Genomic DNA, 22509 nt, shown 5'->3' on the forward strand with positions numbered 1-22509 from the left:
CATACCGGTATTGCTGACTCTATCTTTAGCGCTCAACACACAATTGAAATCACCTAGCAGGATTACGCGCCTATCACAACGTACATACTGTACAAGGTTAGAAAAAAAAAGTGCACGCTCATCCACTGAATTCGGCGCGTATATGCATATGACGCGGAACTCAGCTTCACACATAACAACATCGCAAAAAACTATCCTGCCAGACTGACAAGAATATACACTTTCAATCACTAGATTAGGCAATTTTTTCACAAAAAGTATGCACCCGCCCGATGTGCCTATCGCATGGCTAACCACCGCGAAATATCTATTCGTGAACCGCCGCACCATGCTCCCGGTCTTCTCCTCTCCGTCCACCTTAGTCTCCTGGATGGATAGTACGTCAATGTCGTGTTCAGTGACCAACCGTAGGAGCTGACTCTGCCTACGACTAGCCGCCAACCCTTTCAGATTTAATGTGGCAATACTAAGGGACGGAAACAGAGCCATATTTAACTAGAGAAAAAGTAGGCCCGGAGCATGGTGCTTACCGTTCACGACTAGCCCTCGGCTAGTCGCCTCCGGGACTCTCCGTCTTCCCGGCGGCGTTAGTGGCCGGTGCTTTGTCACCAGGTGTTCTCTCAGGAGGAACGTTCGGTTTTGGCTTGAAGCCCATCCGCCTTCCCAGCGGCGTCTTGGTCGGCGGTCCCTCACTGCTGTTGGTTGCACTCTCGTCCCTGTCCTTGGTCTCCTCGTGGGAGCGCTTGACTGGGGCACCAAGGGTCGTTGTCCGGTCGCCGTCGACGACGGCCTTGTCCTGCTGCATTGCTGTTTCGTCGTCATCGGCCGCGTCTTCACCAACGCCTCCGGTCGCCTGGACCTCTGCAGTCGGGAGCTGTTCCGGCAAACTCGGCTTCTCAGCAGCCTCGGCCAACTTGCCGTCTGCACCCTCGTTCGGCGTACCATTGCTTGTCGGTGACGGCACCAGGTCTCCAGCTCCTTTGGCAGCGTCCTCCGCCTCCACAACGTCCATGACGTGCTCTGCCGCAACGTCATTCGCAGCTGGGCCTGTCACGGCGGCGTAGGATTTCACACAGTCAGCGTCGACGTGGCCGAATCGTCTGCACCGTGAACAGCGGGGGACTTTGCACTCCCGGCGGACGTGTCCCGTGCCTTGGCAGCGCAAGCACTGCATGGGGCGACCGGGAACAACCACCAGGGCCAACTCACCGCCGACGCGGACCTGGTGAGGGAGGTCCTCCACCTTGACGCCACTTTTCAGCTTCAGCAGCACGGTCCTTGTGGTTGACGTCTTTTCTCCCATGCCTTGGACACGCCACCTCTCCCGGCTCACTTCCTCGACCTTGCCGAAAGCTGCGAACGCCGTGCGGACGTCCTCGTCGGCGACGCCGTACAGCAGCCAGTGAAGCCGAAGCTTCACCTGCTGGTCCTGCGGGTCAACGATGACGCACCGTCGTCCCTTTACTTGTAGTTCCTTGAGGGCCAACAGTCGTTTTGTGGCGGTCGCATCCTTGAGGGTCACCGCCCAGACGTGGTTAATCTGGTACGCCCCTATGCATAGTACCTCAGGCAGCAAACCTGTCGGCAGCAGGGCGTCCCTGAAATCTTCGACCTTGTAAGGTCTCGCACGCACATCACCGTGCAAAAACACGGTATTAATCGCCAATCGTCCTTGGGGCAGTTGAGGCAGAATAAACGGGTATTCGATATCTTCATCGTTGCGCCTGTTTCCGCGGCCAAAAGTGACCGCTGTCGCTGCCCCTGATGAGGCCATGATTCGACGATCCGTCACGCTCGGTGGCCGGAAGCAGAATGAGCATGGTATGGCCGATGGCGAGAAATGTAGTTAACGACTTGACCTCTATCACACACTATGTGCATTCGGCCGACTGTACTTGTTTTGCTGCTACAGCACGTGCTAAAAACAATCTCTACGCACAATACGAAAATGCGTAAGCAAGCATAAGGCATTAAAATTTCTTGATTTTTGACAGTTCATCAAATACGCTGATCCACTATACTAACGAGGAGAACGGAAAACAGAGTTACAAGTAGAGCTCTATAGATAAAAGGGGGAAACATGCCTAGCACTGTTAACCTTATCTCACTGCTGGTGCGTGCGCGATGCCATCGTCCTCGCACTAGCACGTATAAGCCTATAGACGAAAAACAGGAAAAAAAAAAAAACGCTCCCCGTCGGGGAATCGAACCCCGGTCTCCCGCGTGACAGGCGGGGATACTGACCACTATACTTTTTCTTTTTTTAGACTTTCATTTCAGCAACCAAATACAAATGGGTGGTTAAAAATTGTCAGCCTACTTTGGTTGACATAAGGCATTAAAATTTCTTGATTTTTGACAGTTCTTCAAATACGCTGATCCACTATACTAACAAGGATAACGGAAAACAGAGTTACAAGTAGAGCTCTATAGATAAAAGGGGGAAACATGCCTAGCACTGTTAACCTTATCTGACTGCTGGTGTGTGCGCGATGCCATCGTCCTCGCACTAGCACGTATAAGCCTATAGACGAAAAACAGGAAAAAAAAAAACGCTCCCCGTCGGGGAATCGAACCCCGGTCTCCCGCGTGACAGGCGGGGATACTGACCACTATACTTTTTCTTTTTTTAGACATTTTATTTCAGCAACCAAATACAAATGGGTGGTTAAAAATTGTCAGCCTACTTTGGTTGACATAAGGCATTAAAATTTCTTGATTTTTGACAGTTCATCAAATACGCTGATCCACTATACTAACGAGGAGAACGGAAAACAGAGTTACAAGTAGAGCTCTATAGATAAAAGGGGGAAACATGTCTAGCACTGTTAACCTTATCTGACTGCTGGTGCGTGCGCGATGCCATCGTCCTCGCACTAGCACGTATAAGCCTATAGACGAAAAACAGGAAAAAAAAAAACGCTCCCCGTCGGGGAATCGAACCCCGGTCTCCCGCGTGACAGGCGGGGATACTGACCACTATACTTTTTCTTTTTTTATTTATTGCCGGTCTTCGACATAAGACAGTACATACAAATTACCACACACTCCAATAACAGAAATGCACGCTATTGTACAAAAAAGGAAAAAAAAAGAAAAAAAAGAAAAAAAAAGTAAGTCGTCCTTCCGTATAGGACCGACGTTGTCACGTTAAAATTCCTTCATGGCTGCCAGAGGAACCAGCCTTGACAGCCAATCCGGTACATACACTTTCATTTTCTGTTCTTCAATAAAGCGAGATACACATTCTTTGAAATAAATCCTCGCGGGCCTCGCGTCGGGGTCACGTGGTACCCTGCCATACGAGCCCGCCATAAACAGTGGAGTGCAATCAGCATAATAAAGTCATAAGGTACCCCGTCATCGTCCTTAATTGACAGATACCTGATCCCATGGGGGTCCACTGGCAATTCTTTAGTGTTCGCTGTAACACGTCCCAGAAGTAAACCCCCTCCCAACAGTGCAAAAAAACATGGTCTATGGTTTCGGGCTGCTTGCAGATCAAGCAGTGCGATCCCCATGGTACAGTACAACCCCGTTCTTTCATAAAAGTCTTGACGGGGAGCGTTCCTGTATGAAGGTTAAAGAAAAATGTTTTTACCCCGGGTGACACCTCCATGCGTTTCACCCGTTTAAGCACATCCTGTCCTGGCCCTCCACTGTATATGGCTCTATATAATGGTACTGGGAAAAGTACATCAGCAAGGTCTCTATACAGTGTTTTCCTTTTCACTTCACAAAGGTAATCATTTGAAAAACGCACAGTGAGGAAGCGTACACTTTCGACCACTTCCTTGAGATACCCACGAAGTGTTCCGGTCATGCTTTCTGTACTGACAACATGTTCCGGCAATGCGTCGCTCAACCTGAGCTGGCAAACAGTGCGCAGAAAAGGGTCTCGCGTATCGCGAAAAAACAAAAATCTGTTTACCAGCTGTCTAAGAAAGAGATGAATTAAGCCCACACCCCCGTCCTTCACTCTTCTGAACAAGTTTGTTCGGCTGCACCTTTCCCATGTCGAACCCCAGATGAAAACCGCAAACACTCTGTGCAGCCTTTGCACGTTTGCCCGGGAACAATGGAGCACTTGCATGACATAATACAACTTAGAGATACAGAAAATATTGCAAACTGTCGCTCTTGCAAAAATAGACAGGTTAGTTCCTTGCCATCTGTCTACTTTATCTTTCATTTCTTTGGTTTGACTCCTCCAGTATTCCTCGCTGCTGTTGTAGCTGTCGAGGGGAACACCTAGATACCGTGCAGGAGTTTTCATCCAGTTCACGTTCGCGAAGTGGTCCGGTGCAGACGGCCACTCCCCGTGCCATAGTCCAAGGGATTTGCCCCAATTTACTCTGCTGCCCGTGACGTCACAGAAGTGCTTCACTGCAGTTATTGCTTCGGTTATACTTGGTTTGTCTGTGCAACACACTGCGATGTCGTCTGCATACGCGAGTACTTTAACTTCGGCCGCTGCCAGCCTAAAACCACGTATTCTGACATTTTCAGTGATTGCCAGACACATTGCTTCAATATATATAGCGAACAGAAGCGGACTGAGGGGGCAGCCTTGGCGCACTGAACGCATGATGTTAATGGGGGCCCCCAGTGACTTATTAACAATTAACCGCGTTGTGCAGTTCTGATACGCCAAGGCCACTCCCTCAGTGATGATGGAACCAACATTAACATGATCTAAGATTGCAAACAAAATAGCATGCGCGACACAGTCAAACGCTTTCTCGAGGTCGAGCTGAAGAACTGCAACGCCGCTATAGGTGACGTCACAGCACTCGAGAACACACCGCATCCTATGGATGTTCGCAAAAATAGATCGCCCCTTGATGCCGCAAGTTTGGTGGTCAGCGACTATTTCCTTGATGACACTTTGGAGTCTGGTGGCTATAACCTTCATAAATATTTTATAATCGATGTTAGTTAATAATATGGGCCTGTAGGATGTGACGTGCTTTAGTTTATCTATTTGATCGGTCTTAGGTATTAGTATAGTGTGCGCTTTTCCAAAGGAAGGTGGCAAGGATTTCTGCTCATATGCGTCATTAAATACCGCAGCTAGCAAAGGAGCCAGTTCGCTTTTAAACGTCTTATACCACCCAGCGCTGAGACCATCAGGTCCGGGTGACTTGCCCAGGTTCAAATCGTCGATTGCTTTCTCGACTTCCCTCTGGGTTATTCTGCCTTCTAGTCCTTCTTTGGTGTCATCATCCAATCGCGGCATACGATGGAGAAAAGCAGCTTTAAACCCATCTAAATTGGCAGCCTGGAATGCAAAGAGTGACTGGTAGTACTCAGTGAAAGCGCGGCCTATGCTTTCGTTGTCTTCAACAACACTGCCGTTCATTAAAATCTTATCAACATTGTTGCGTCGTCCGTGCGCCTTTTCTAGTCCAAGCGCCCTTTTTGTGGGCGTCTCCCCTGCCGCTAGTGCATCGGCACGTGCTCGCACAATGGCACCTTGATAACGCTCTTTATCAAACTGTTCAAGCTTTTGCTTGATGTTTCGCACGTCGTCTTTGTACGCCCCAGGCTGTCTGCACTCAAGCGTAATAAGCTGTCTGAGTAGTGTTCTAAAACCCTTTTCTTTCACTTCCCTCTCATATTTTAGGCAGCTCGATCGGTCCAAGGCTTTCATTTTAACGTTTTGTTTAAAGCATTCCCACTTTTCCGCTATTGTTTCCGATGTTGCTTCGTGTATTTGATTAACCATATCGCGTACTGCGGCAAGAAATGGCTCATCGGTTAGTAGCATTGCATTCATTTTCCAGAGGTCCCAATTGAAAGCATGTCTCCTTTTCTCTATGCCGACTTCACATTTAACCAGACAGTGGTCCGAGAACGACACAGGTACAACGCAATAGCCATGGCATTTTGGGATTGCATCCAACGAAATGTACATGCGATCCAATCGCGCATGGCTACTACCCTGAAAACGCGTAAACGTCACTTCATGACCAGCTTCGAGACACTCAAAGACATCGTCAAGTTCATTTTCGCTTATTATATTGGACAACACATCACTACTTTTGTCACGCATACCGGCATTGTTGACTCTGTCTTTAGCGCTCAGCACACAATTGAAGTCTCCTAACAGGATTACGCGCTTATCACACCGGACATACTGTTCAAGGTTCGAAAAGAATAAGACACGCTCATCCACAGAGTTCGGTGCGTATACGCATATGATGCGAAACTCGACATCACTCGTGAAAACATCACAAAAAGCAATCCTTCCAGACTCACAAGAAAATACTCTTTGAATCTCTATTCCTGGCAGCTTCTTTACAAAAAGAAGGCAGCCCCGGACGTGCCAATCGCATGACTGACCACCGCAAAATACCTAGTCGTGAAACGTCGCACCATGCTCCCGGTCTCCTCCTCCCCGTCTACCTTAGTTTCCTGGACGGCTAGTACGTCTATGTCATGGTCAGTGACTAACCGTAGGAGCTGACTTTGCCTACGACTAGCCGCCAACCCTCTCACGTTTAATGTGGCAATACTAAGGGACGGAAACAGAGCCATATTGAACTAGAGAAAATGTAGGCCCGGAGCATGGTGCTTACCGTTTACGACTAGCCCTCGGCTAGTCGCCTCCGGGACCCTCCGTCTTCCCGGCGGCGTTAGTGACCGGTGCTTTGTCACCAGGTGTTCTCTCAGGAGGAACGTTCGGTTTTGGCTTGAAGCCCATCCGCCTTCCCAGCGGCGTCTTGGTCGGCGGTCCCTCACTGCTGTTGGTTGCACTCTCGTCCCTGTCCTTGGTCTCCTCGTGGGAGCGCTTGACTGGGGCACCAAGGGTCGTTGTCCGGTCGCCGTCGACGACGGCCTTGTCCTGCTGCATTGCTGTTTCGTCGTCATCGGCCGCGTCTTCACCAACGCCTCCGGTCGCCTGGACCTCTGCAGTCGGGAGCTGTTCCGGCAAACTCGGCTTCTCCGCAGCCTCGGCCAACTTGCCGTCTGCACCCTCGTTCGGTGTACCATTGCTTGTCGGTGACGGCACCAGGTCTCCAGCTCATTTGGCAGCGTCCTCCGCCTCCACAACGTCCATGACGTGCTCTGCCGCAACGTCATTCGCAGCTGGGCCTGTCACGGCGGCGTAGGATTTCACACAGTCAGCGTCGACGTGGCCGAATCGTCTGCATCGTGAACAGCGGGGGACTTTGCACTCCCGGCGGACGTGTCCCGTGCCTTGGCAGCGCAAGCACTGCATGGGGCGACCGGGAACAACCACCAGGGCCAACTCACCGCCGACGCGGACCTGGTGAGGGAGGTCCTCCACCTTGACGCCACTTTTCAGCTTCAGCAGCACGGTCCTTGTGGTTGACGTCTTTTCTCCCATGCCTTGGACACGCCACCTTTCCCGGCTCACTTCCTCGACCTTGCCGAAATCTGCGAACGCCGTGCGGACGTCCTCGTCGGCGACGCCGTACAGCAGCCAGTGAAGCCGAAGCTTCACCTGCTGGTCCTGCGGGTCAACGATGACGCACCGTCGTCCCTTTACTTGTAGTTCCTTGAGGGCCAACAGTCGTTTTGTGGCGGTCGCATCCTTGAAGGTCACCGCCCAGACGTGGTTAATCTGGTACGCCCCTATGCATAGCACCTCAGGCAGCAAACCTGTCGGCAGCAGGGCGTCCCTGAAATCTTCGACCTTGTAAGGTCTCGCACGTACATCACCGTGCAAAAACACGGTATTAATCGCCAATCGTCCTTGGGGCAGTTGAGGCAGAATAAACGGATATTCGATATCTTCATCGTTGCGCCTGTTTCCGCGGCCAAAAGTGACCGCTGTCGCTACCCCTGAAGAGGCCATGATTCGACGATCCGTCACGCTCGGTGGCCGGAAGCAGAATGACTATACTTTTTCTTTTTTTAGACTTTTTATTTCAGCAACCAAATAGAAATGGGTGGTTAAAAATTGTCAGCCTACTTTGGTTGACATAAGGCATTAAAATTTCTTGATTTTTGACAGTTCATCAAATACGCTGATCCACTATACTAACGAGGAGAACGGAAAACAGAGTTACAAGTAGAGCTCTATAGATAAAAGGGGGAAACATGCCTAGCACTGTTAACCTTATCTCACTGCTGGTGCGTGCGCGATGCCATCGTCCTCGCACTAGCACGTATAAGCCTATAGACGAAAAACAGGAACAAAAAAAAAACGCTCCTCGTCGGGGAATCGAACACAGGTCTCCCGCGTGACAGGCGGGCATACTGACCTCTATACTAACGAGGAGAACGGATAGCAGGTTTACAAGTAGAGCTCTATAGATAAAAGGGGGGAAAATCCCTAGCACTGTTAACCTTATCTGACTGCTGGTGCGTGCGCGATGCCATCGTCCTCGCACTAGCACGTATAAGCCTATAGACGAAAAACAGGAAAAAAAAAAAACGCTCCCCGTCGGGGAATCGAACCCCGGTCTCCCGCGTGACAGGCGGGGATACTGACCACTATTTTTTTTTATGGCCGATTTTTTTTCTTCTTTATTGCCTACTTGGCATATAAAACAATCATGTACAGTGCATTGTCACATATAAAAGTGCTGTCACATAACTTTCAGCACGTGAGGGGTTAAAAACGCAGTCGCTTCATCAAAGACAGTTCCCCCAAAAGGGGGTACCACTCCGGCTTCTCATTTTGAACTTTGTACACTTCTCTCAAGTATTCTACACTTTCGATGAAATTCTCTCGTGCCGATCGAGGATTCAGGTCCTCGTTGCGCACGGCCATCCGCGTCCTCCACACGCTGTGGAGCACGAGTGCCATGAACATATCGTAGGGCACACCCCCTACGTTTTTGACAGGCAGAAAACGGATGCCGTACGGTGTTACGGGCAAGTCTTTCTTCAAGGTCCTCTGAAGGATGTCCCAGAGAAAGACTGCATCACTACAATCCAGAAATATGTGTTCAACTGTCTCCGGCTTTTTGCAGATGATGCAGTCTACAGACCAGGCAACAAATATGCCTTTTTCTCGCAGCCAAGGTTTGGTAGGGAGTGTGCCACTGTGTAGCTTGAAAAAGAAAGTTTTGACTGATGGTCGCACAGGCATCTTTTTGACTCTGCCTAAAACATCGTCTCCGGGACCTCTTGGGTACAGTGATCGGTAAACAGGCAATGGCAACATGGCTTCTATAAGATCCCTGTATAATTTCTTTCGTGTAACTCCAGAGAGATATTCCATTGAAAAGCGTACTTTTAGGATTTCGAAAGCCCCAACGATCTCGCGCATATAACCCCTTGGTCGTCTTTGTTCGACATGGACCGTTGAAACAATAAATTCTGGCAAATAATTTGACAACCGCACATGTAACACTGTTCTCAAGAAGCAATCGCCTTGATCGCGTAAAAAAATAAACCTAGCCACGATCTGCCGCAAGAACAGATGGACCAGGCCAAGTCCCCCACTGCGCACAGAGCGGAACAAATTTGTGCGGCTCGTTCTTTCCCATGTAGAAGCCCACACAAATACTGCCATCACTCTGTGTAGCTTTTGAACAGCATTACGTGTCATAGATAACACTTGAAGAACATACCACACTCGCGAAACAAGAAATGTGTTGCACACCGTTGCGCGCGTAAACATGGAAAAATCTCGACCTCCCCATTTTTGCGTCTTAACGCGTAGGTGCTCCGTTTCATCGTTCCAATATTCAGTTGTGTCCCGGTAGTGTTGGAGCGGTACGCCTAAGTACCTGTCAGGTGTTATCGTCCAAGTGACGTTTTCGTACAATGAGGGCGTTCTTCGCCAGTTTCCATGCCAGATACCTAGACATTTATTCCAATTAATTCTACTACCCGTACACTCGCAGAATGCCTTGACATCACTTATCGCCACTGTGACACTTTCTTGATCATTACAAAAGACCGCGATATCATCTGCGTAACCAAGCACTTTGACTTCCGCGGCCATCAAGCGGAAACCACGAACTCGTTCATTCTGAAGCATTTTTTGACAAAGTGGTTCTAAATAGATAGCGAAGAGTAATGCTGACGCGGGACATCCTTGTTTGACACTTGATAAGACCGGAATGCTTTCGCTGAGTTGCTTATTGACTACAATCCTCGTAGTGCATCCTGTGTACGCCATTCGTACCCCCTCCAAAACCACAGATCCCACTTTTACGTAGTCGAGAATGCACAGAAGTATCTCGTAAGTCACGCGGTCAAATGCCTTCTCGAGATCTATCTGTAGCATCGCTACCCTACTCTCAAAATCCTCGCAGCATTCCAAAATATTCCTTGCAATGTGAATATTCGTCGTTATAGATCTTCCTTTGATGCCGCAGGTTTGATGGGGTCCTACTATTTAATAACAGTTTGAAGTCGCCTGGCCAACACACCCATGAAAAGTTTGTAATCAACATTCGCTAAGGTTATCGGTCGATATGATGCAACAAACAGTTGTTTTGTGGGATCGTCAGTTTTCGGAATCAACACAATGTGCGACCTTCTGAAGGATGCTGGTAACTCTTTCTTTTCGTAAGCCTCATGTAAAACAGCGCATAAGGCTTCTGCCACAGCGGTTTTATGTTTCTTATAGAATGCTGCGCTTAGGCCATCTGGACCAGGTGTTTTTCCAGGTGTCATTTTTTCGATCGATGTTTCAATTTCTTTGACTGTGAGAGGTGCCTCTAAATTTGCTTTTAGATCGTCACCGAGTTGCGGTATAAGTGTTAAGAATTCATCCCTGAATGTGCCACTGCCCTCTTTCATGCTTCCTAACAATTCGCGATAATGATCCACAAACGCATGTTCAATCATCGATTTATCGCTTGTGACGACGTTCTGATATTCTATCGCCTTGATTTCGTTTTTAGTTGCATAGCTCTTTTCGTCTGCCAGTGCACGTTTCGTGGGCATCTCGCCACACCAAAGCCTCTCGGCGCGTGCGCGCACCACAGCTCCCTTATATCTCTCTACGTCTATAGTCTCCAACTTTCGTTTAACGTCTTTAATTTGTTTACTGCGCATGCCCGGTGGCACGCATTCTTGACAGAGTAAAAAATCTAACTGACACTGCAACTGCTTTTCTTCTTTCCTTTGGCTATGTCTTATACAAGATGCCCTTTCGATCGCGTCAATTTTTACCTTTTCTTTAAAACACTCCCATGTATAAATTATACTTCCCGTGCTACACTTGAGTAATTTGCCTAATTCAATGTTAACTTTCTCTACAAACGTGTCGTCATCAAGTAGCTTGTCGTTCAACTTCCATAGGTCCCAATTGAATCTCTGCTTTTCTTTTTTATTGATGGTAAACATAACTAGGCTATGGTCGCTGAAAGAAACATGCAAAACACTATAGTCTCGGCACAAGGGAAGTAATGCTGTTGACACGTAGGCTCTGTCAAGCCTCGCCTGACTGTTATGCTGGTAATGTGTGTACTGAGTACTCTGAGACAGCACACATCCTACGTCATCCAACTCTCGCTCGTGAACTATTGTATTCAAAAACAAGGCACTACAATCGCGCACCGGCACTTTGCTTGCCCTATCTTCGGGAGTGCAAACACAGTTGAAATCTCCAAGAAAAATAATTGTCCTATCACACGAAAGGTGCACTTCAAGGTTTTCGAAAAACGTTTTGCGCTCTTGCTCTCTATTTGGTGCATAAACACAAACAACCCGCCAACTCGCGCCAGAAAAAGAAAAGTCGCACACAATTAATCGTCCTAAAGTATCATTATATAAACACTCTACGGCAATACCAATTGAATTCTTCAAAAGAAGTAAGCAACCACCGGATGTACCATGAGAATGGCTGACACATACATTGTAGCGGTCGCGGAAAGGCGAAACCATGCGGTCTGTCTGCTCTTGGGACTCAACTTTCGTTTCCTGCACGGCGGCAATATCAACTTCATTCTCGAGAAACAAGCGGCGCAACTGATACTGCCGCCTCCTAGACCCCAGCCCTCGAATGTTAAGCGTTCCTACGCGTAAGGCTGTTTCTAATTTATAGGGCATGTTGTCGTTATGAGCAGAGCTACCATACGGTTTCTACCTCACGCAAATGCTCACCAGAAAACACGAAGATCGCACGACTTAAATAGGTGAATGTGGGTGTCTCAGCCATTCTCGCGTTTTTCATCGCGGCTCACATGCAACACTGACATTTGCCTCTTACGCTATAAGTCCTTCCGGGAACAGTCTCACCTACCCAGGTGGTGTAGACTGCAGAGGCGGCTTGGCCTCTGCCCGCGGGCCGGCCGGAATGGTCGGCCGCGGTTTGAAAGATGGACGCCTATTCCCTACTGCCTTCGTCGGTGGTTCCCCACCACCGCCGCTATCGGAAGTACTTGTCTCGTCTCTACCTTCATCCCAAGGGCGCTTGCCGGCCAGGCCGCCGGCTGCGCTCTCGTTCTGGTCCATATTGTCCTGTCCGGCGGTAGCGTCCGGCTCCTTGCTGGGAGGTTCAGACGATTCTGGCCTCTCTGAGGCTGTTGCAATCTCTGGTTGTGGCTCCAACGGCTGGTCAGCGGGCTGTTGCCCCGTTGTCACGTTCGGCCCACTTACTTTGGCCAGGTCTGTCGTCGCTACCGCTCCGTCGCCCGAACTTGCTGCGTCTTCAGCGTCACGCTCGTCCATGAGCAGCTCGGACGAGTCATCACCACCCACGGGCCCGGTGACGCTGGCATAGGAGAGCGTGCAGTCGTGCTCCTCATGACCGAACCTCCGGCAGCCCCCGCAACGTGGCACACGGCAGTCACGACGAATGTGCCCCTTTCCTCGGCAGCGTAGACAAATGGGCGCTCTTCCCGGCACTACAACAAGGGCTTGCTCGCCGCTTACGTTCACTTGATGAGGCAGGTCATCAATTTTAAGGCCCACCTTCAACCTGAGGGTCACCAGACGGGTCGTCGAGCCTTTGTCGGTCACGCCGTGTACCCGCCAACGCTCTCTGCTGATTTCAGTCACTTGCCCGTACGCTGCAAACGCACGTCGCAAATCTTCGTCAAGTACATTGTGAAGCAGCCAATGTACCTTCATCCGCACATCTTGGTTTGCCGGGTCGATGACGAGGCAGCGGCAGTTTTTGACCTTGATGTCTCCGAGGGCCAGGATCCTTTTCACTGCATCCATATTCTTGAACGTCACTGCCCACACATGGCTCATACGATACGCCCCCAAGGCAACAACCTCGGGGAGCAGCGTCAGGCGGGCCAGTGTGTCGCGAAAGTCTTCCACTCGATATGGCCGGGAACGGACGTCCGCATGTAAAAAAACAGTATTCAAAACAACTCGTCCTGTCGGCAGGTTTGGCAGTACAACTTCGTAATCGTTTTCAACGTCAAAAGACCTGTTACCGCGGCCGAAACGTGCCGCTATAGCCACCCCTGAAGGGCCTGCCATCCTGCGTCCGCTCAGCTCGGCTGCCGGAAGCAGAAACGCATCGGATACTGACCACTATACTAACGAGGAGAACGGAAAACACGGTTACAAGTAGAGTTCTATAGCTAAAAGGGGGAAACATCCCTAGCACTGTTAACCTTATCTGACTGCGGGTGCGTGCGCGATGCCATCGTTCTCGCGCTAGCACGTATAAGCCTATAGACGAAAAACAGGAAGAAAAAAAAAAACGCTCCCCGTCGGGGAATCGAACACAGGTCTCCCGCGTGACAGGCGGGGATACTGACCTCTATACTAACGAGGAGAACGGATAGCAGGGTTACAAGTAGAGCTCTATAGATAAAAGGGGTAAACATCCCTAGCACTGTTAACCTTATCTGACTGCGGGTGCGTGCGCGATGCCATCGTCCTCACACTAGCACGTATAAGCCTATAGACGAAAAACAGGAACAAAAAAAAAAACGCTCCTCGTCGGGGAATCGAACACAGGTCTCCCGCGTGACAGGCGGGGATACTGACCTCTATACTAACGAGGAGAACGGATAGCAGGGTTACAAGTAGAGCTCTATAGATAAAAGGGGGGAAAATCCCTAGCACTGTTAACCTTATCTGACTGCTGGTGCGTGCGCGATGCCATCGTCCTCGCACTAGCACGTATAAGCCTATAGACGAAAAACAGGAAGAAAAAAAAAACGCTCCCCGTCGGGGAATCGAACCCCGGTCTCCCGCGTGACAGGCGGGGATACTGACCACTATACTAACGAGGAGAACGGAAAACACGGTTACAAGTAGAGCTCTATAGATAAAAGGGGGAAACATGCCTAGTACTGTTAACCTTATCTGACTGCTGGTGCGTGCGCGATGCCATCGTCCTCGCACTAGCACGTATAAGCCTATAGACGAAAAACAGGAAGAAAAAAAAACGCTCCCCGTTGGGGAATCGAACCCCGGTCTCCCGCGTGACAGGCGGGGATACTGACCACTATACTAACGAGGAGAACGGAAAACACGGTTACAAGTAGAGCTCTATAGATAAAAGGGGGAAACATGCCTAGCACTGTTAACCTTATCTGACTGCTGGTGCGTGCGCGATGCCATCGTCCTCGCACTAGCACGTATAAGCCTATAGACGAAAAACAGGAACAAAAAAAAAAACGCTCCTCGTCGGGGAATCGAACACAGGTCTCCCGCGTGACAGGCGGGGATACTGACCTCTATACTAACGAGGAGAACGGATAGCAGGGTTACAAGTAGAGCTCTACAGATAAAAGGGGGGAAAATCCCTAGCACTGTTAACCTTATCTGACTGCTGGTGCGTGCGCGATGCCATCGTCCTCGCACTAGCACGTATAAGCCTATAGACGAAAAACAGGAAAAAAAAAACGCTCCCCGTCGGGGAATCGAACCCCGGTATCCCGCGTGACAGGCGGGGATACTGACCACTATACTAACGAGGAGAACGGAAAACACGGTTACAAGTAGAGCTCTATAGATAAAAGGGGGAAACATGCCTAGCACTGTTAACCTTATCTGACTGCTGGTGCGTGCGCGATGCCATCGTCCTCGCACTAGCACGTGTAAGCCTATAGACGAAAAACAGGAAGAAAAAAAAACGCTCCCCGTCGGGGAATCGAACCCCGGTCTCCCGCGTGACAGGCGGGGATACTGACCACTATACTAACGAGGAGAACGGAAAACAGGGTTACAAGTAGAGCTCTATAGATAAAAGGGGGAAACATGCCTAGCACTGTTAACCTTATCTGACTGCGGGTGCGTGCGCGATGCCATCGTCCTCGCGCTAGCACGTATAAGCCTATAGACGAAAAACAGGAAAAAAAAAAAAAACGCTCCCCGTCGGGGAATCGAACCCCGGTCTCCCGCGTGACAGGCGGGGATACTGACCACTATACTTTTTCTTTTTTTAGACTTTTTATTTCAGCAACCAAATACAAATGGGTGGTTAAAAATTGTCAGCCTACTTTGGTTGACATAAGGCATTAAAATTTCTTGATTTTTGACAGTTCATCAAATACGCTGATCCACTATACTAACGAGGAGAACGGAAAACAGAGTTACAAGTAGAGCTCTATAGATAAAAGGGGGAAACATGCCTAGCACTGTTAACCTTATCTGACTGCTGGTGCGTGCGCGATGCCATCGTCCTCGCGCTAGAACGTATAAGCCTATAGACGAAAAACAGGAAAAAAAAAACGCTCCCCGTCGGGGAATCGAACCCCGGTCTCCCACGTGACAGGCGGGGATACTGACCACTATACTAACTTTTTTTTTCTTTATTGCCGTCTTAGACGTACAAACTCATAGGTTACAAAGGATAAAACGTGCCAGCCACACTTTGGCTAGCACAGCACTAAAATCTTTTCAGTGACACCAGTTCATCCAGTACAGACATCCATTGTGGTGGATCAGGCAGTGATTTGTAAGCGTCTCTCACGTAAACAACACTCTCAATGAAGTGTTCTCGCACCGGTATTACAACCAAGTCTGCATGTTCAAATTGCATGCGAGTTTTCCACATAGCGTGGAGGCCCAGGACCATAATGAGGTCGTACGGTACTTGCTCTGAGGTATCTATTGGCAAAAAGCGTATCCCATACGGGTCCAGGGGTAACTGCTTCTTCAGCGTTCTCTGCAGAACGTCCCAGTGAAAGATCGGGTCCCAGCAATCTAGGAAAACATGTTCTATTGTTTCTGGTTTTTTACATAAAAGCAGTTGGTGTTCCAGGGGATGAAAATACCCTTGCTATGAAGCCAGGTCTTAACGGGAAGTGTGTTTGAATGTAATTGGAAGAAGAAGGACTTAGTCGATGGCCGTACTGGCATTTTCTTAACTCTTTTTAGCACGTCCTGTCCGGGGCCTCCACGGTGTGGCGAGCGGTACAAAGGTACGGGGAGCATCGTGTCCGCAAGATCTCTGTACAATTTTTTCTTTCTGACGGTGGACAGATACTGCTGTGAGAAACGCACATTTAACATCCTATATGACATCACCACTTCACGCAGGTATCCTTTCAGAGTTCCCGGCATGTTCTGAGCCGACGAAACAACGAATCCTGGAAGAAGTCTGCCCAGCCGTACTTGTACTATTGTTCGAAGAAAGAGATCATTTTGATCCCGCAGAAACACAAAGCGTGACACAATTTGTCGCAAAAACAAGTGAACCAGACCCAGCCCACCTTTCTTGACCGGGAGAAACAAGTTTGTTCGACTCGTCCTCTCCCAGGTAGAGGCCCAAATGAAAGTAGCGAAAATGCGGTGAAATTTTTGTACGCTTACCCGCGCAGCACACAACACATTCATAACATACCATATCTTGGAAACTAAAAAGAGGTTGCAAACAGTGGCTCTAGAAAACATTGACAATTGCTTTCCTCTCCAACCGTCAGCCTTTTCCTTTGCTCTCGAAGCTTGGTCGAGCCAGTACGGTTCGGCCTCACGGTAATTTCCGAGAGGCACCCCCAGGTACTGTGTAGGTAACTTTGACCAATTCAATCGAGAAAAGGTCTCGGGCGTGTCTTCCCAACTCCCATGCCAGAAGCCATAACTTTTATCCCAATTTATCTGGGCTCCAGCTGAATCGCAAAATTTTTCGACTACAGTAGTTGCCTCTTTAATACTGGCTTTATTTGTGCAGAGAATCGCGATGTCGTCTGCATACGCCAATATTTTAACGTGTGCTGCCTGTAGTCGATAGCCTGCTATGCGGTCGTTGTTCTTAATGGCCAAACAGAGTGGCTCGAGATAAGCGGCAAAAAGAAGGGGCGAAAGCGGGCATCCTTGACGCACCGACGAGAGCACACGAAAGCTATCGGTGAGCTCCCCATTAACAATGATTCGCGTTGAGCAGTCTTTGTACGCCATCGTTACGCCTTCCGTTATGACACTGCCAACGTTCGTATGTTCGAGTATGCATAATAGAGATTTGTGCGAGACGAGGTCGAAGGCTTTCGCCAAATCTATCTGCATCATCGCGACGTAATCGCCAATCGCGTCGCAACACTCTAGCACACTTCGAACCACGTGTACATTTGTTGTAATACTGCGGCCTTTAATGCCACAAGTCTGGTGAGGCCCTACCAATGTATTGATGACACTTTGGAGTCGTTTCGCTAAAACTTTCGTGAATATTTTATAGTCAACGTTGGCTAGAGTTATCGGGCGATATGAGCCTGGCAACAAACGTTTCTTTTCGTCATCACTCTTCGGGATTAGCACGATATGCGAGGTTGTGAAAGACAAGGGCAGTCTTTTTCGGTCATACGCTTCGCTGATAACTAGATGGAGGACATGAGCCAGCGCTGACTTAAACGTTTTATAGAAAGTGGCCCCTAAGCCGTCAGGCCCAGGCGCTTTACCGGGCGCCAACTCGTCTATTGCGCACTCTATCTCACTCAGGGTAATGGGATGTTCTAGCCGTGCCTTAACTTCTTCATCGAGCTTTGGCATCAGTGAAAGGAATTCCGTCTGGTAGCCATCTTTAGGTTCGCGTGGCTGACCTAAGAAGGCTTTGAAGTGATTGACGATCCCTTGTTTGAAGTCGTTTTTGTCGGACGTGATGTCATTGCCTTTAGCTAGCTGGCGGATTTCCTTCCGACATGCGTACCTTTTCTCGTCTGAGAGAGCTCGTTTTGTTGGCGCTTCTCCCGCCCACAGCTTCTCATACCTTGATCGCACAACAGCGGCTTTGTATTTCTCAGAGTCTATCCTTTCGAGTTCGGCTTTCACTTCCTTTATTTCGTTAACATACACACCAGGCTGGACACTTTCCATGCTGATGAAAAATTGCAGTTGCTGGCGAAGGTTCGTTTCTGCCTGTTTCAGGTTATGCCGAAGGACACTGCTTCTTTCAATAGCCATTGTTTTTACTTTCTGTTTAAATTCTTCCCATTTAATGGCGAAGCTTGCTAATTCGACTGAAATCAGGCTTTCCAGTTCCTTCGCAACAGCATCAACGAAGGCATCGTCATCCAGCAACTGCGCGTTCAACTTCCAGAGGTCCCAGTTAAAGGTGTGTTTGATCTGTCTTTTCCCAAAGGTGGCAGTTACCAAGCAGTGATCGCTATATGCAATGGGTTGCACATCATATTCACTACACAAGGGCACCAATTCGGCTGACACATATAATCTATCTAGCCGAGCGTGGCTATCACGCTGGAAGTGAGTAAACTGCGGGTGAGTACCGCTGGCAAAGACACTAGCGATATCTTCCAAGTCGTAATCGTGCACCACTGCATTTAGCAATTCAGCACTTCTATCGCGTACGTGTGAAAATTTTGCGCGGTCATCAGCAGTGCATACGCAGTTAAAATCGCCCAGCAGTATTACCACCTTGTCACAGTTTACGTACTCTTCAAGACGCTCAAAGAAGGATCGCCGGTCTGTTTGAATATTCGGTGCGTAGACACAAATGACACGGAAATCCTTATCGCAAAAACAAAAATCAGCCACTAAAAGGCGCCCACTTTCACACGAAAACACTGACTGCACACAAATGCCAAAGTTTCTTCGAATGAATACAGCGCAACCACCTGATCCACCAACAGCGTGAGAAACACACACGTCAAAGTGCGCACGAAAATTGGACACCATTCTGTCGGTTAGTTCTTGGCTCTCTATTTTCGTTTCTTGGATTCCCACAAGATGCAAGTCATTATCTAAGAGTAGGCGACTTAGCTGACATTGCCGCCTTCTTGCACCGAGCCCTCGTACATTTAACGTGGCTACACGTAGCGCTCCTTCAATATTAGCTGCCATGACTACACGGTAGAATAGTGCCCATCACAGTTACGCAGGGACGAGTGTTGATAATGACGCGCCGATAACCGCGTCGAATGCCACAAAAGGGAACACAACCCGACTTCCCGAAAGCAACACTCACATGCAACTTGGGCCCTCGCTCCTGACACATATCCAAGAGAATAGCGCTCAGGGTGACGGCCATTGCACTCACCAACCCCCCAACCCGCCTCAAGCCAAACACAGTACAGAACTACGGAGGCGGTTTACTCGCCTGCCGTGAATCGGCCGTAATGTTCGGCCGCAGCTTCAAGGTTGGTCTCCTCATACCTGGCGTTTTGGGCGGTGGCTCGTCTCCGCCGCTGCTGTCCTGCGTCGTAGCCAGGCTATTGGTCTGGTCGCGCGGGCGTTTCCCCGCCTGCAAGTTAGCGAGCCCGGTATGGGTGTCCATGTCTTCCTGTTCAGGGGCGGTGGTGGCTGCTCCCGGATCAGGTGGGCTCTCTTCCTCGCGGTTCGGCATGGCTGCAGTGCCCTCTGCTTTCTCTTGCTGTTCAGAAGCGGCGGCCTCGTCGACGTGTTGCCTTTGTTCTTGAAGTCGTACCTCCGACTCTGCCACCTCGCCAGCCGCTTCCTTAGCCGTGGACGATGTGTCTTCCATGTCTGCCTCGTCCATGAGCAGGGCGGAGTGGTCGTCGTTGCTCACGGGTCCGGTCACGCTAGCGTACGTCCGCTCACACTGACTCTCTTCGTGACCGAAGCGTCGGCACGCACCACACCGCGGAATGCGGCAGTCGCGACGAATATGGCCCGTTCCGCGGCAGCGCAGGCAGAGAGGGGCCCTGCCCGGCACAACCACGAGAGCCAGCTCTCCGGCGACGCTCACCTGATGTGGCAGGTCATCAAGCATTACGCCCGGTTTAAACTTCAGCGTAACCAGTCTTGTAGTGGAGCTCTTATCAGCCACGCCATGAACACGCATCCGGTCGCGGGCGACGTCCGTGACCTTTCCAAACGGCGCGAAGGCAAGACGCACGTCCTCGTCGGGAACGGTGTGCAGCAGCCAATGCACTTTCAAGCGCACATCCTGGTTGGCGGGGTCAATGACGAGGCATCGGCCCTTCTTGACCTGCAGCTCACCGACGCTGACTATTTTCTTCACGGCTTCGTCGTCCTTGAAGGTCACGGCCCAAACATGGCTCATACGGTAGGCCCCGAGAGCCACCACTTCCGGCAGGAGCGATAACGGGGCGAGCGCATCGCGGAAATCTTCCACCCGGTATGGGCGGGCCCTGATATCACAATGTAAAAAACGGTGTTCACAACAAAACGCCCTGTTGGCAAACTCGGCAAAACAACTTGATACCCGTCAGCAGCAAAATTCCTGTTACCGCGGCCGCTCTGGGCCGCCGAAGCCGCTCCTACGGAGCCCGTCATCTTACGTCCGTCACGCTCGGTGGCCGGAAGCAGAATCTGACCACTATACTAACAAGGAGAACGGAAAACAGGGTTACAAGTAGAGCTCTATAGATTAAAGGGGGAAACATGCCTAGCACTGTTAACCTTATCTGACTGCTGGTGCGTGCGCGATGCCATCGTCCTCGCACTAGCACGTGTAAGCCTATAGACGAAAAACAGGAAGAAAAAAAAAACGCTCCCCGTCGGGGAATCGAACCCCGGTCTCCCGCGTGACAGGCGGGGATACTGACCTCTATACTAACGAGGAGAACGGATAGCAGGGTTACAAGTAGAGCTCTATAGATAAAAGGGGGAAACATGCCTAGCACTGTTAACCTTATCTGACTGCGGGTACGTGCGCCTTGCCATCGTTCTCGCACTAGCACGTGTAAGCCTATAGACGCAAAACAGGAAGAAAAAAAACGCTCCCCGTCGGAGAATCAAACCCCGGTCTACCGCGTGACAGGCGGGGATACTGACCACTATACTAACGAGGAGAACGGAAAACAGGGTTACAAGTAGAGCTCTATAGATAAAAGGGGGGAAACATGCCTAGCACTGTTAACCTTATCTGACTGCGGGTGCGTGCGCCTTCCATCGTCCTCGCACTAGCACGTGTAAGCCTATAGACGCAAAACAGGAAGAAAAAAAAAACGCTCCCCGTCGGAGAATCAAACCCCGGTCTACCGCGTGACAGGCGGGGATACTGACCTCTATACTAACGAGGAGAACGGATAGCAGGGTTACAAGTAGAGCTCTATAGATAAAAGGGGGAAACATGCCTAGCACTGTTAACCTTATCTGACTGCGGGTGCGTGCGCCTTGCCATCGTCCTCGCACTAGCACGTGTAAGCCTACAGACGCAAAACAGGAAGAAAAAAAAACGCTCCCCGTCGGAGAATCAAACCCCGGTCTACCGCGTGACAGGCGGGGATACTGACCACTATACTAACGAGGAGAACGGAAAACAGGGTTACAAGTAGAGCTCTATAGATAAAAGGGGGAAACATGCCTAGCACTGTTAACCTTATCTGACTGCGGGTGCGTGCGCCATGCCATCGTTCTCGCACTAGCACGTGTAAGCCTATAGACGAAAAACAGGAAGAAAAAAAAACGCTCCCCGTCGGAGAATCAAACCCCGGTCTACCGCGTGACAGGCGGGGATACTGACCACTATACTAACGAGGAGAACGGAAAACAGGGTTACAAGTAGAGCTCTATAGATAAAAGGGGGAAACATGCCTAGCACTGTTAACCTTATCTGACTGCGGGTGCGTGCGCCTTGCCATCGTTCTCGCACTAGCACGTGTAAGCCTATAGACGCAAAACAGGAAGAAAAAAAAACGCTCCCCGTCGGAGAATCAAACCCCGGTCTACCGCGTGACAGGCGGGGATACTGACCACTATACTAACGAGGAGAACGGAAAACAGGGTTACAAGTAGAGCTCTATAGATAAAAGGGGGAAACATGCCTAGCACTGTTAACCTTATCTGACTGCGGGTGCGTGCGCCTTGCCATCGTCCTCGCACTAGCACGTGTAAGCCTATAGACGCAAAACAGGAAGAAAAAAAAACGCTCCCCGTCGGAGAATCAAACCCCGGTCTACCGCGTGACAGGCGGGGATACTGACCTCTATACTAACGAGGAGAACGGATAGCAGGGTTACAAGTAGAGCTCTATAGATAAAAGGGGGAAACATGCCTAGCACTGTTAACCTTATCTGACTGCGGGTGCGTGCGCCTTGCCATCGTCCTCGCACTAGCACGTGTAAGCCTATAGACGCAAAACAGGAAGAAAAAAAAACGCTCCCCGTCGGAGAATCAAACCCCGGTCTACCGCGTGACAGGCGGGGATACTGACCACTATACTAACGAGGAGAACGGAAAACAGGGTTACAAGTAGAGCTCTATAGATAAAAGGGGGAGGGGGGA

At 49.9% G+C, this 22509-nt stretch overlaps 1 protein-coding gene and 5 non-coding genes across 6 annotated transcripts; all 6 read right to left on the minus strand.

Annotated features, from left to right (window-relative positions):
• Window positions 1-887: 887 nt before the first annotated feature.
• On the minus strand, window positions 888-1774 carry LOC125944232 (uncharacterized). The gene is made up of 2 exons (XM_049664558.1): window positions 1210-1774; window positions 888-1100 (listed from the first exon to the last, which is right to left on the minus strand). The coding sequence occupies exons 1-2, from the start codon at window positions 1772-1774 to the stop codon at window positions 1069-1071; spliced, it is 597 nt and encodes a 198-aa protein (XP_049520515.1). The 3' UTR covers window positions 888-1068.
• Window positions 1775-14063: 12289 nt separating this feature from the next.
• Trnad-guc (transfer RNA aspartic acid (anticodon GUC)) lies at window positions 14064-14135 on the minus strand. Its single transcript has one exon. It is a non-coding gene; the product is annotated as a tRNA-Asp (tRNA).
• A 158-nt stretch (window positions 14136-14293) lies between these two features.
• On the minus strand, window positions 14294-14365 carry Trnad-guc (transfer RNA aspartic acid (anticodon GUC)). The gene has a single exon. It is a non-coding gene; the product is annotated as a tRNA-Asp (tRNA).
• Window positions 14366-14753: 388 nt separating this feature from the next.
• Window positions 14754-14825, minus strand: Trnad-guc (transfer RNA aspartic acid (anticodon GUC)). The gene has a single exon. It is a non-coding gene; the product is annotated as a tRNA-Asp (tRNA).
• A 158-nt stretch (window positions 14826-14983) lies between these two features.
• Trnad-guc (transfer RNA aspartic acid (anticodon GUC)) lies at window positions 14984-15055 on the minus strand. The gene has a single exon. It is a non-coding gene; the product is annotated as a tRNA-Asp (tRNA).
• A 5718-nt stretch (window positions 15056-20773) lies between these two features.
• On the minus strand, window positions 20774-20845 carry Trnad-guc (transfer RNA aspartic acid (anticodon GUC)). The gene has a single exon. It is a non-coding gene; the product is annotated as a tRNA-Asp (tRNA).
• Window positions 20846-22509: the final 1664 nt, after the last annotated feature.

The sequence above is a fragment of the Dermacentor silvarum genome, chromosome 3 (genome assembly GCF_013339745.2).
Source record: "Dermacentor silvarum isolate Dsil-2018 chromosome 3, BIME_Dsil_1.4, whole genome shotgun sequence".
Taxonomy (NCBI): Eukaryota; Metazoa; Arthropoda; class Arachnida; order Ixodida; family Ixodidae; genus Dermacentor; species Dermacentor silvarum.